Genomic DNA, 14,427 nt, shown 5'->3' with positions numbered 1-14,427 from the left:
TAAAAATGAACAAGGGCGAATACTTAATTGGGCGGCTCACAAATGAGCACAGCCTTAAAAACGGACCATTCCATCATCATGGAGGAATAAGTGAGGAAGATGTTCATGCAGGCATGTGTCCCTGCATGAAAAATACCTTGATAATGCTCTCAAATGGAGCAGCGGAGATAAATTGGACACTTACAAAGGCTCGGGCTATATCCAAGTTTGTCTGGAATCTCCTCTTCCTATATTTTATGGCTCTAAGTACGGTTTTTACTGCGGCATTGCACAAACACGCCATATTTTATCCATGGAGGTTTAATAGGATTAGTGATAAGTTTTATTGACCCAGCTAGTAATTAATGAGTTTTGAGATTGTTGGCTCTGAAATGTGACTTTATAAACTCGGATATTGGCACAAACTCGCATACCAAAGACATTTTGTGTTTCTTTGTTAAGAATCTAACTCTGAACACATCTCATACAGGAGAAAACTCCAAGAAGTCTCTTTGGAATAGCTGCCTGCGTGCAACCCATAGAGCTAAAACGGATGTGTACAGTTTTAGTATTAACTTCTCCTTATGCTTGTAATGAGCTAAAAGTCTGAGCTGGGCTCTCTGTGAACACTGGTTCCTTCAAATCGAGTCAGATAAATCTCTCACATTATCCCTTCACAAAGAAGACTGGCGGGGGGCTGTGCATCTATATTAACAACCTTTGGTGCACGAACGTCATGGTAACGGAAAAACTGTGCAGTACAGAGGTAGAACTGTTGGTGTTAAAGTGCCGTCCATTCTATCTCCCTCGGGAATTTTCTGCCGTTTACATCTGCGCTGTTTACATTCCACCAGATGCTAATGCTAAGCTAGCGTTAGCACAATTGAGCAGCAGCATCAATAACAGCCTGGTAGCACACCCGGACAGTGTCTTTATTGCGGCTGGGGATTTTAACCACGCGGACCTGAAATCTGTACTTCACAATTTCCACCGTAATGTGAAGTGTGCTACCAGAGGAGATAGAACGTTGGACCAGGTGTACACCAACATGGCGAATGCGTACAGAGCCCAGGCTTATCCCCACCTGGGTCTGTCAGACCATCTCTCCCTTCTGCTACACCCAATATACACACAAAAGATCAAGAGCACTGGGATTACAACCAAAACCGTGAGAACATGGCCGCAGGACGCTATTCCGATGCTTCAGGACTGTTTCCACTGCACAGACTGGGATGTATTCAAGGTGCAGGACACTGACAATCGTGTCGCATTGGACAGTTACACCTCCACTGTCTTGGACTACATCTGTTTCTGTGTGGACAATGTAACAACTTGGAAACGATTCCGTGTGTTCCCTAATAATCCACCCTGGATGACACACGGAGTTCAACAACTTATTCGAACAAGGAACAACGCTTTCAAATCCGGGGACCAGGAGGCATACAGTGCTGCCAGGGCCAACCTGAGAAGAGGCATCAAGACTGCCAAGCAGCAGCACAGGAGGCGTATCGAGGCCAGGTTTGAGAACAACACAAACCCAAGGCAGGTCTGGGAGGGCATCAGGGCTATCACGGACTACAAAAGAAGAACACCATCACCCTCAGCCGACAGTTCTACTCTGGCTGAGGATCTAAATCTCTTTTATGCCCGTTTTGACAGGGAGAACACCGACCCTGTCCTGTCCCCTCTCCCCTCAACCGACCCTGCTCCGGTCCTGAGCACTCATGAGCTGAGGCGTGTGTTCCGGAGCATTAACACCAGGAAGGCGGCCGGGCCGGATGGAGTGCTGGGCCGGGTGCTAAAAGACTGTGCTGCGGACCTGGCGGACGTCTTCACCTCTATATATAACACCTCGTTGTCCTGTTCACTGGTACCATCCTGTTTCAAAGCAGCAACCATCGTTCCCATCCCAAAACAGTCAAATGTCACATGTCTGAACGATTTCAGACCTGTGGCACTCACCCCCATTCCCGCCAAATGCCTGGAGAGACTGGTCATTAAACACATCAGAGCTGCTTTTCCACCATCCCTGGACTCGCACCAGTTTGCATACAGGGAGAACCGGTCAACCGAGGATGCGATCGCCACAGTGCTGCACACATTACTGAAGCACTTGGAACACAGGAACACCTATGCACGGCTCCTCTTTGTAGACTACAGCTCGGCTTTTAATACCATCCGGCCATACAAACTCCGTCCCAAACTCCACCAACTGGGACTTAACTCCTCTCTGTGCAACTGGATTGTGGACTTCCTCACTAACCGTAGACAGAGTGTCAGAGTGGGTAAGAACACCTCTTCCACCCTTGTGGTCAACACCGGTGCCCCTCAGGGGTGTGTTCTGAGCCCTCTGCTATACACTCTCTTCACCCATGACTGTATTTCCTCCTGCGCGTCCAATCTCATTGTTAAGTTTGCAGATGACACTACAGTGCTCGGACTTATATCCAACAATGATGAGACAAACTATAGGACAGAGGTGCAACAACTAGAGTCATGGTGCCACGACAATAACTTGGTCTTAAACACCAAAAAGACCAAGGAGATCATTGTAGATTTCCGGAAGAGGGGCCATAACAACCATCTGCCTCTCTTCATTGGCAGTGAGGCGGTGGAGAGGGTGAGCAGTTTTAAATTCTTGGGGGTAACTGTGACCGAGGACCTGTCCTGGGGCAACCATATCACCTCAGTTGTACGGAAGGCCCAACAGCACCTCTACTACCTGAGGAGACTGCGGAGCGCACACATTCCCAGATCTCTGATGTTGAACTTCTACAACTGTGCCATCAGCAGCGTTCTGACGTATGGATTTCTAGTGTGGTTCCCCAGCTGCACCAAGGCCGATCAGCAAGCACTCCAGCGGGTGGTGAAAGAAGCTGGCAGAATTATTGGAACAAGTCTGCCAGAGATCAGTAATATCTTCCCCACTCGCTGTCTGAGGAGGGTGCACAGTATCCTGCAGGACCAACATCACCCTGCGCGCCACCTTTTCCATCTGCTGCCCTCAGGGAGAAGGTACAGGTCTATACAGGCCAGAACATCCAGACTGGCCAACAGCCTGTATCCACAGGCTGTGAGGCTCCTGAACTCTCTGCCCCCCTCTCACGGACAATAACCATATCCAACTTCTTAATAGCAATGAACTGGTCTGCATTGGTGCATCATATCTTTATTCTCTTCCCCCTCCTGCCCCCCCCCCCCTCTTTCTTAAATAGATAACTATCATATCTGATATCATATCTCACAGTACAATAATATTGAATGGGTTGCATTGTTGTATTTTGTCATGTTTCTCAGGTCTTTGTCTGAATTTCTACGAACATTATTGCTAAGGATTGTCTTATTGCATTGGAGTCACACTGGGTTAAATATGTACACTTGGGTTTTAAGGGGTATTTATTGTTTTCTTCTTTTTTTTGGGTTGTATGGAAGCCCCAAACGCAATTTCATTGTTCTTGACAATGACAATAAATAAATAAATACTAAATACTAAAATAAATAACAAAGAGAATAGCAATCCATGAAATAAAATAGCTGTGAAAACTAATGTGTTTTATCTCGCAAAAGGAGCAAGCTGCGCGAGAGGCCGACCGGCGTATACAGTATGTGAAATGATGCGTCGCTCTCCTGAATGAGAGAGAAACTCCAAGTCGGCGTGGAGCTACGAGGGAGAGATTGCATGTCAAAAGATATGTTCCACAGTAATGGAGGAGTGTCTTGAGAGCTCATGAAATGATTCAGTGGTGAATCCATGCTCAAGTATTAATCAGATAGCACCCGGCTGGCTGTTTGAAGAACTGAAAAGAAACTCTCTTCACATACCGGGTCCCCCAGGACTACTTAAAGTGGAAACATTTGTGGAAGAAAAGATGAATTCGACCATTTCCTCACCAATATACCGAGGGAAAAAGGCATATCATTTCACGTATGAATACTGATTCTTGAACAATTTCCACCTCAAATAGAATGATGAAACGACGTGAAAGCAAATGTTTTATTGTTGTTGGCATAACAGTGGCTCGGTAAAAGAGTAACACAGTGATTACACACTTGTTTGAGCGCTTCAGAAAAGCAACACAGACCACAGATTGAGAGCATGGTGGGGACTACAGCGTACCCTCTTTTGCCCCGCAGGTGAAGTGCCCATATTGAGTTCCCGTGTAAATGGATTAAAATAGAGAGACTAAGTAGCCTCTGCACTATCGCTAACGTGGCGCGGCACTGGTGGAACGACAGAAAGTCATTGTATTCCTCGTGTGAATGTTTTTAAGGCGTAATCATGGCTGCTTTGATTTCTCTTGTGACATTTAAGCTCCTCTGCTCTCATGAAGCCTTTTAGGAGGAAGGTGGCTTGTATCTTACATAGCGCCTTTGCAGGAAGTCTAAATATTTTTATAGCCTATCATGTGCGAAAAACACATGATAGCGATGCCGACTCCTGTATCGCTTTGAGTTTAGCCCTTATGGTAAAGAACAGCTTTGATTTTTGCTACACATTTCAGATTCTGCTCTCAAGTGAGTCACTGCACAAAGTGGGTACAGATTTTTCTCAAATTGAGTGCTTGTTTACCAAACAGCTATGTTAGATCAAATGGGCAGCAGTGTTTGCATTACACTGATATCTTCATACCAATTTAGTCGACAAGGTGATTGTTGAGTGTTGATACGAGATCTGCGGGGGGGGGTCGTTGCTGCATATGTGACACAAGTACAAAGATTTATGTGTCATATATACTTAAAGAGCACAAGCTAGCTGTTTAGATTGCCACACTGGATGTTACTTAATTCCATCAGCCTGAAAGCTATTCAAGATTGAGTTCCTCCCTCAGAGGAAGGTTCCCATTGTTGCTGCTTATTCTTTAGCGCCTTCTCCAAACACGATTTGGAGAGAAAAAATTAAGCCGAGTGTTGCTACTGAAAAACTACCCCCACTAAGTGCAGGTGGCCGAGTATTCCTGAAGAGAAATGAAGACTTTTCACCAGGTCACAAAATCCCTTCAGGGTTTGGGACTGGCTCTGGCTGCTGGGTTCGCCCTTGTTCTTTTTTTTGTCTTAGCAGCAATTCATGCAAATCAGAGGCAACTGGGGGGAAAGGTGCTTTTTATTAGCACGAGGAGGTTGCATCTCGCTATAGCCATCGCTCCTTAATGCACGGAGAGGATTTGTCGTCATTCCCTGTCCTTTTTTGTCCTTGCATGCATTATTATTATTATTATTATTATTTTATTTTATTTTTTAAATTTTTATTTTTTTATGTCTCCATTCTGTTAATAATACATGAATGTCCTCTTTCCCTCCCCTTCCCTCTCCCCCCCTCTCCTCCCCTGTAGCAATTATTGAACCCACCACCACTAGTGCTGTCTCAAGCCCAGGTCAGTATATGTCACCATGCTGTACACCAAATCAGCAACGTGAGCCGCTGCCTCATACTAACCTGAGCTGAAAACCGCTCCTCCATCTCGATTTATTTCAGTTGGCTGGCTGGAGTGCCTGCTGGGTGTACAGCTTCACTGTATGTCTTTTATACTCTATATTTGCATTTATTCTTTTTTTAATCTTTTGTTTTGGGGATTTTTATTTTTTGGTAATTGTTTTTTTTTTTTTTGGCTTCTTCAGTCTGGCTACATTATTCTTCTTGCAGCCTGTGCCATCACACTACCCCGCCCCCTTTTTTCTGCCATTACAACCCCGCCTCCCCCACCAGCACCCCCACTTGGATCAAATAGCGTCATCAAGTGGCTGCTCCATATTCCGTTGGGTCTGATGCTTTTCATAATGCTGATGGCTTCTTTCTCTCTTTCTCTCAACAACACTCTCCTGCTCCCCGCCACTCGCTAAATGTAGTATACATGAAAGGCAGTACACCGTCGGTGGTGAAGGGCCTGTGGTTGGTTTGTTGTTTGCAAGATGGAATCTCCGCTGCGCTTGTAGTTTTCTTCCCCCCATTCCAAAAGGAGAAAAAGGGAAAACTACCTCCCCCCCCTTTCTGTCTCTCTCGTAATATTCCTCAATCATTTCCCCCTACTTTCTCTCTCTGTTCTTTCCTCTTTAAAACAGTCCTCTGGCGCCGTGCCACCCTCTTTAACCTGATCTCCTCCTAGTGCTGTTGTCAGTGCTACACTGTCGACGTCGCCCTTATTTCCCCCTCCTCACTGCATTCTGCTGCTTCCACATTCCAGCCCAGAATAATCCCCTCTGCCTGGCCGTCTCTTCTCCCTCTCTAATGGTTTTAAGCAAGTCGCAGAATGTAATCTCTCATGGTGGTTACATTATTTTATTTTTTTTTTTTTGCTTAATTGTGCTCATGTGCACAGAAGCACACTGGCACTAAAAGCTTTCTCTGACACAGATGCGCATTGTAGACGCTGAAATGAAAACATTCTGAAATATTCTGATGTGCCCAAATGCACCTGCACTTACAGTACATACTGTACTGTAATCACACGCGAGGATTCGTATTGCACGATTTATCTCCTAGGCAGTTCTCGTGACTTTTCACCCGGCTCTGTGGAAAGATGACATTCTCTACCTGTCTGTCTGAGCCAGATATAATTATCCATGGAGATTCTGTCAGATAACAAGTTAAAATAAGCTCAGCAGCAACAAACGGTCCTGGCATGGCCCTGAACTCTCATTTGATGTAATGCTAGCAGAACAAATGACAATTTCATGGTCCAAAGGAACACCGGTGGTTTCAATCGTGGAGATAAACTCTCTCAGTGAGCCACTGTTTTTGCTTTGTTCCAAGTTGTATTTGAAGTTAATTTCTCAATGCTGCCTTCACTAACTGGCTTGGTAAAGGGAATTATTTTAGATCCCAAACATTGTATAATTAAGTTTCATAATTATTATTTTTTTACCAAGTTATTATCTGCTTTTATTTCCCATATGAATGGGTTTGGGGAGATGTGGTCCCAAAATAAGAATGAAATTTCTTGTCTGTAAGGTAAAAGAATCCGAAGATCTGAAATGGGGGGAAATAAATAAATAAATCTCAGGCCCCACAGCACTTGGCAGTGTATGTTTCAGTCCATTGATCAAGGGCAAATGACAAAAACAAAATCAAATTACAAAGAGAAAACATTGTTAATAGGAAACATCCGTCACTGTGCTTTTATTTCTAACCTTGCTGGGCCAGTACTACTCTAATAAAAGTCGTCTCCAATGGGCCAAAAAAGCTATTGTGTAGGTTAATTAAATCCTATTTTTATGGTAGATGTTAGATTGTTTGACTCAGCACTTGTATAATCTGATATCCCACAGACACAGCTGTACACAAGCTTAGTTTCCCACCCAACAGGAAAACTTATGAAATATTTCTAAGCAAGATTTGGGATGTGAAATGACACCATTAGTCGCAAAAAGCTGCAGTTCCTTTAGCGCTGCTAAATAACAGCATGGACCTCTACGTGAATGATGCTCCATCCCTGATAAACATTGGAGCTCACATCTGCAAAACTAAATATATCATGGCTGAAATTCATAGAAGCAGGATTCACTTGGCTTAGTTGCCTTGTGTTCAGGAAAGCTGGTCAGTAACCCATTCATGGTTTATCCAGTGAGGACTGTCATACTGCGATGGGTCACTACTTGGTCTTCAGTATGATGTACTACAAAAGATCAAACAATCAAATGTCATGCCTGATGTTTTTGAGACAATAATTGTATCTTAAAAGCCTCAACCTTTTACATAATTGATTATACACCACAGTATACACCAGAGGTGTGGACTCGAGTCACATGACTTGGACTCGAGTCAGACGCGAGTCATTAATTTTATGACTTTAGACTTGACTTGAAAAAATGTTCTAAGACTTGTGACTTGACTTGGACTTTTACACCAATGACTTGGGACTTGAATTGGACTTGAACCGGTTTACTTGAAAAGACTTGATATTTTACCCCAAATATAAAATTTAACACGCATATTATATAGAGATTGAAAATGTGACGTCATTCACGGGTAGAACCGCAAAGGATTCTGGGAACTCGTGGCAAGAGGTACTAGCGCACGCAGGCTTTCAATTGAAATCACAGCGATAAAAAGAAACACAAAAATGTCAAGAAGCTGTTGTATTATTAACTGCAATAGCCGGTCGCATGACAGCCACGGGAAGCCGACGGGTAAAGAGATCGGTTGTTATCGGATTACGTCGTTGAAGAGAAACTGTTCGAGCCATGTTTCCAAAGTAACAAAGACGCAACGGATGGCCTGGATTGCAGCCATTCAAAGATCAAATATAACGTCCCAGAACACTCCAGCTCACAGGTTAGTCTGCTCCAAGCATTTACACGAAGGTCAGTGTTTTTTAGTAGTTAATACCTCATTTTCATAACATAATTAGTGATATAGGTTACAAGCAAGTCTGGCGCTGAACAGAAATGGTCGCGCTATGCTCCTTTGTTTATTGTGCATAAATAGTGAATTGTCCTGACACAATATTGCGTTTCGCTTCTGTTATTATGGTACATTGACAAAAACATATACTTTTATTCACAGGATAAAACAGGTTTTTTGTATCACTAATTGCCCAGTACGATTACAGCATACAATATTATTGTCACTGCTACATTTCTGTGATGCTACCAGAAATTATTTCCACTACTAATTAATTACCGTTGAGCTCAAAGGTCCTATTAATAAACTGTTAAGGAATGTGTATTTATGACGACGATTTGTGAGACTGGTAAACTTATGATACGTACGATGGTCTTTACTTTCTACACGGTGCATTTCAAGGTCCTGCACCCATCCGTCGGTAAACTGTACCTGGGCTTGTTGCAGTGACCTGAAGTTACTAAACTTCATGAGTGTATGCACTCACTCCAAGAAGCGTATGATTATAAATATGCATATAAATATGCTACGATGAGATAGCTGACTTCATCTAACTAGCAAATGTTGTCCAGGCTACGTTGGTGATACAGTTTTTTTTAATATGTATGATATTTTTGTCATGCGGTTTTAAAGCCGGTCCTACAACCGCATCCAAGAATAACATGCAGCTTATCTCAGAACTGTCGGTGAAAATTATTCTTGGAGCTAGGTTTAATTGAGCTGCATTTTAAAGAGGTGCAATTTCACAATTTGTGTATATTTTCTAAGTTCACTATTTTGTCATGTGTTGAGAAAAACACAGATTTTAAAATTACATGGTCTAATATTTACATTTAGCATAACTGCAACATTATTTTTTCGTTGTTTTTTTTTTTTAAAGACTCGAAAGGACTTGAAATTCAAAATTTCAGACTTGTGACTTGACTCGGACTTTTACACCAGTGACTTGAGACTCGACTCTGACTTGCCTGACATTACTTGAGACTTGACTTGAGACTTGAGGATAAAGACTTGAGACTTACTTGAGACTTGCAAAACAATGACTTGGTCCCACCTCTGGTATACACAGTCTAAAACAAGGCAGCACGGTGGTACAGTGGTCAGCACTGTTTCCTCATAGCAAGAAGGTCCTGAGTTCAATGCCACCATTCTGCTGCTTCTGTGTGGAGTTTGCATGTTCTCCCTGTGTTTGTGCAGGTAGGTTCTCTCTGACTACTCCAGCTTCCTCCCAAAGACATAATAGGGGATAAGTTAATTGGAAACTCTACATTGTCCATAAGTATGAAGGCGAGCGTGAATGGTTGTCTGTGCCTATGTTAGCAACAGACTGCCGACATGTCCAGGGCGTACCCTGCGACCCTGAAAAAGGATAAGCGAATGGATGGATTTCTAAAACATCATGTTAATTAACTGAATGTTTTTAGAAGGACATTCAAATCTTTGGATGTTGACAGACAGATTTCCAAGATGCTATGTTTCTGCATTTATAATTCTATGTATTATGTGCATGGTAAGGCAAGTTTATTTATATAGCACAACAAGGTGATTCAAAGTGCTTTACAGAGACATTAAAAAACAAAAACAAATCAAAGCATGATTTAAAATTGATTTAAAAAAAGTAGATAAAATCAGTAGTTAAAATGTAAGTTTTGAAATTTAAGCTTAAAAGTGTGGATTTTGTGTTTTATTCAAATGCAGCTGAGAACAGGTGAGTCTTCAACCTGGATTTAAATAAACTGAGTGTTTCAGCTGATCTGAGGCTTTCTGGGAGTTTGTTCCAGATATAAGGAGCATAAAAGCTGAATGCAGCTTCTCCGTGTCTGGTTCTGACTCTGGGAACTGATAAAAGACTGGATCCAGATGACCTGAGGGATCTGGAAGGTTCATACTGGGTCAGGAGGTCACTGATGTAGTTTGGTCCTAAACCATTCAGAGCTTTATAGGCCAGCATCAGAACTTTAAAGTCTATCCTCTGACGGACAGGCAGCCAGTGTAAGGACCTCAGAGCTGGACTGATGTGGTCCACTTTTTTGGTCTTAGTGAGGACTCGAGCAGCAGAGTTCTGAATGAGCTGTAGATGTCTGACTGATTTTTTAGGTAGACCTGTAAAGATGCTGTTACAGTAATCAAGCCTACTAAAGATGAATGCATGGACTGTAAGGTACAAGGACTGGACTGAAAATGAATGAAAAAGCAGCCAAAGTCCAAATAAAAACCTTCAGAAAGCCCAGAGAACTATTGTTTAAGACTACTGTGAAAAGGTCTGCATCCTCAAGACAGTACTGTATAATATGAAGATGCTACTGACTCACTACAAAAGCACATAACTGGGACTTTGTTTGGGTATATGATCAAACTGAACAGTTGGTGAGTGATAGGAGCAGATTGTAACACGATTCCTTTGGTAAATGTAACTAGTATTCTAACGTCTACACAGCTGTGTGAGCTGTAAGGCCTAGTATAACTGTACAGTTGTTGTTTACCACCACAAAAGCATCTTTGACCTTTGACTATTGAATTGCACCCATGGAGATCAATACAAATCATTTCATACTTTTATCTTATTTTTTCTTTACCTGTTTTATTATGTCATACAGATACATTCACATTTATCAGGTAACCACACGCACAAAGGGAAGCCATCTGTCTCTGCCTCTTGAGATGATGTTTTATGTACCGCACCGTGAAAGTTTATGCTGTGCAAAATGGTAATATACTATTTGGTGACAATCAAGGCCTTAAGCTTATTTTATCTTTAGCATATGGATCTGCATGCATTTACCCAAACAAAGCACTGCTCCAATTCTCTAAAGCAGCTGGCTTGGTGCCACCCTATCCTCCCAATGAAATGTAGATCTGAGATAAGAGTGTTTGCTCCCACAGGTTTTCACTACTGTTTATTCGGATCACTTGACTCTAAGAAAACAGTGTTCTTAACACTGTACTGAGCCGCATATCATGTCTTCATGAGGCAAGATGCACAACTGCTGCTGGTTCGAGGAGTACTGCATGCATTATACATAACCGAGGTACCTCACTCTAATTCCCAGGTGCCATGTTAACTTCCAAATAAACAAATTCAGGCGTGAGTGTAGCTAAGTGAACATGATTCACATACTGTTTGACTTTCTCTTTTATCCTCTTATTGGGGCCTAATTTTTCATGGTACATAATTTCCTTTTTTCTTGTTATCTGGTATAATTAAAACGAATTACAGAAAGAGGTAATGCCGATGCTTTCGCGTTTCTGGCATGTGAATCATTTATTTGACCGTCCTCCATTCCAGCATCAAGCTTTAGGAGATAGGGAGAGTGCTTTAATGAGTCTATGAAGGTTTATGTGTCTTGGAAGATAGTGGAGTAGGCTGTTAAAGTTTTCTGGGATTTATTCCCTGAAAATTTCTTGTATCTTTGCAGAACAAAGACTCAGATGAGGGTTCCTTTATAAAGATGTTTTCAAATTGGAAGTTTCAGCGGCTTAATGAAGACCATTTTCTGATTGATTTAGAGCAGGGCTAGGTCATATATCTTGCTTTATTCAAGGTCCAGAGCACAACATCAAAGAGATAATCTACCTCATTAAGTATTCTTCCAAAGTCCTCTAAAATACAAAAGTCACTCACTCAGCTCCCTGAGGTTCAGGGAGTTGTGTTAATCAAATTATTATAGTAAGCCTGTAAAGCTTCTCTAATGAAAGGATAGCTGGCTAATTTATGTCTGAAATTGGGGTAATGTCTTCTTTGGAAGATTACTTTAAACAAGGTTGAATGTGCTTTTGCTCTTTGAGTTTCCTATTTCATCTGATGCTGACGCAAGCAAGACTCTAAGGAAGATTTTGTTTATGTTACACTCTACAAATACACAACTTGGCATTTTTCTCTTAAGTTCTAAATTAATATTTTCTCTTGGCCATCACTTTGTAAATATTAGACTAACTCTAACTGAAGAAGCCCATAAGCACATCCAGCCTGTCTTTGAATCTATATATAGTACTTCTTTGGTGATTTTGTCAGCGTATGACTTTTACTAACTTAAGCGTAAAAAATGGTGCGCATTTGGTTTAGTACCTTATTTTTTATACAAATATTTGCCCTTAGGGGAGGCAAAAAGAATTACAAAGTAAAATTGTATGTGCAGATTTAGTTTCCCTTCTGAGATGGAGTATTAGTTGCTATCAGCTGTAGGCTTTATAACAAAGGCAGTAGGTTTTTTGTTTTTGTACATGCACAGGTTAACTGTGTATCACAGTTTTTCCCCCTGAATATACTACCGGGCTGCCCTGCTCCTTTGCCCTGCAGCAGTGCATACTAAATTCTCGCAATATATTCTGAAACATATGCTCCAGCATATGCTCGATGCCCACACGGACGACTAGAATGCTGATCATTGCATCATAACCTCAGTACTAGGCCATCCTAAAAGTACTGGGATACCTAGGAAACAAAAGTTATGTATTCAAATGAGTCATAAAAGAAAAATTTGAAACAAAGTTGCAGATTTCTTTCACCTCAGCACACAATAATAGGTTTCTGATGCCACAATATGCCTTTAATTTCCACTAGGATTATTTCTGACGGCATGCAGGAGAACACTGATACTTAGAGATTGATATTGGATTTCTTGAATGTCATTGGACAAGTTGAATAGATCTGCCTGTCCTTTGTTTAGTCCCAGACAAAGTCAATCACACTAATCATTCATTACACATCATCGGTTAGATAACACGGTCTTCATCTGCTCTACTGCGCCTCTCAAACTAAACCAGCTTTACTTTCCATATGTTGTATTTTTAGCAGTGAAGCAATGTGACACTGTAAGCCGGTTGAAAAGAATCAGGTAACTGATATAAAAAAGGCCTTTTTCCTCCTTCCCTTGGCATTAAATCCAGAGACTGCAGAGACTCTACCACCTCCCTGCTTCTGCAAACCTCAAAGCTCCATAAATCAACCACAGACAAAGTTCCTGAACTTGCACTCAGATAAAACCCATACTGAGATGCTGTGTGTTTTTTTCCTGTTGCTCAGAGGTAGGTATTGTAGACTTTATGGATAAAGTCCTCATCCTGAGGTGAACTACGCCGGATTGCTCAGTACGTGAAACTGCTGTTCTAACAAATAGCACACATGCACACAGTTCAATTACACGTCTGTAGTCAGACGTAGGAGCCAGAAGTGCTGAAGTTCAGTTGTGTCAAGTGACAATTAAAATATAGTCACCAGTTTGACTGCTGTCTACTTGGGTTTGTGAGTCATACCAAGCTAATGACTGCATTAATACATTGCACTTATGAAATATTCAGCAGGATGGAGTATCTCCCACTGTTAAACCTACATTGGAGTGTGCTATGAGTGTGACTGGTAGTGTAAATCCTAGAGCACTGGGCTTGTTGAGACCACATTTTAGTGTGTTAAACCTTTACAGTAAACAGCCCTGCCTCTACTTTACCCAGCATGCCTGGTGTCAGACACACTGAGCTACCCACAGATAATCCTTTTTGGCAGCGCATTTTCTGCTAGCCTTATCAGTTGTGTGGTGGCGAGATCAGGAACCGTGCTCTGCTCCTGCAACGCACTGCCACCCCCAACTCCTGTCCCGTACAGTTTGTTTTGAGGTGTTATGCTGACCTTCAATTTTACTGACCTCTGGAAGGGCCTGATAAGCAGATGGCATGTCATCTATCACGCTTGACCCCCCGATCCCGGAACAATGTAAATAGATCGGGAGTTTTGTCCTGCGAAACTGGAAGCCTGTGAGCTTCCTCGCTCAGAAACCTGTTGTTTCAGTAAACATTTTAAAAACACGTGAGATAGGCTCGACAAATAAAACCTCCATCTCCTCCTCTGATAAAACAGAAATTCTATAATGTCTAATGAAAAGAAAACAGGGACTCAAAAGCCACCAGTGAGTGCATGTAAACACTAAATTATACAGGATATATCCAGCGCTGAGGAAGGCTGAGTTTATAACTCTTCTCGGCTTTATTGCATTATCTTCTGAAATGTCAAAGTGTGCTAGGGTTGCCAGAGTTTATCCATTTGATCAACAGTTCCCTTGCCTTCTGACAACACATGCATTACCATAGTGTAGTGTAGTGTAGTGTAGAGCATATGT

General features: G+C 42.0%; 1 protein-coding gene across 2 annotated transcripts in view; it reads left to right on the top strand.

Moving 5' to 3' along the window:
- negr1 (neuronal growth regulator 1) overlaps window positions 1-14,427 on the top strand; it is a 182,639-nt gene that overhangs the window by 144,923 nt on the left and 23,289 nt on the right. The window contains exon 7 of one of the 2 annotated variants that reach the window (XM_085383012.1): window positions 5,310-5,351. The exons of the other annotated variant lie outside the window; for it this stretch is intronic. Within the exon in view, the coding sequence (XP_085239138.1) occupies window positions 5,310-5,351 (42 nt within the window). The remainder of the gene's footprint in view (window positions 1-5,309; window positions 5,352-14,427) is intronic. 2 annotated transcript variants of the gene reach the window in all.

The sequence above is a fragment of the Rhamphochromis longiceps genome, linkage group LG15 (genome assembly GCF_057381845.1).
Source record: "Rhamphochromis longiceps isolate RC_006_pf linkage group LG15, R_longiceps_female_GT1.1, whole genome shotgun sequence".
Classification (NCBI taxonomy): Eukaryota; Metazoa; Chordata; class Actinopteri; order Cichliformes; family Cichlidae; genus Rhamphochromis; species Rhamphochromis longiceps.
The sequence above is the reverse complement of the archived record's forward strand: the minus strand, read 5'-3'. Positions and strand labels throughout refer to the sequence as shown.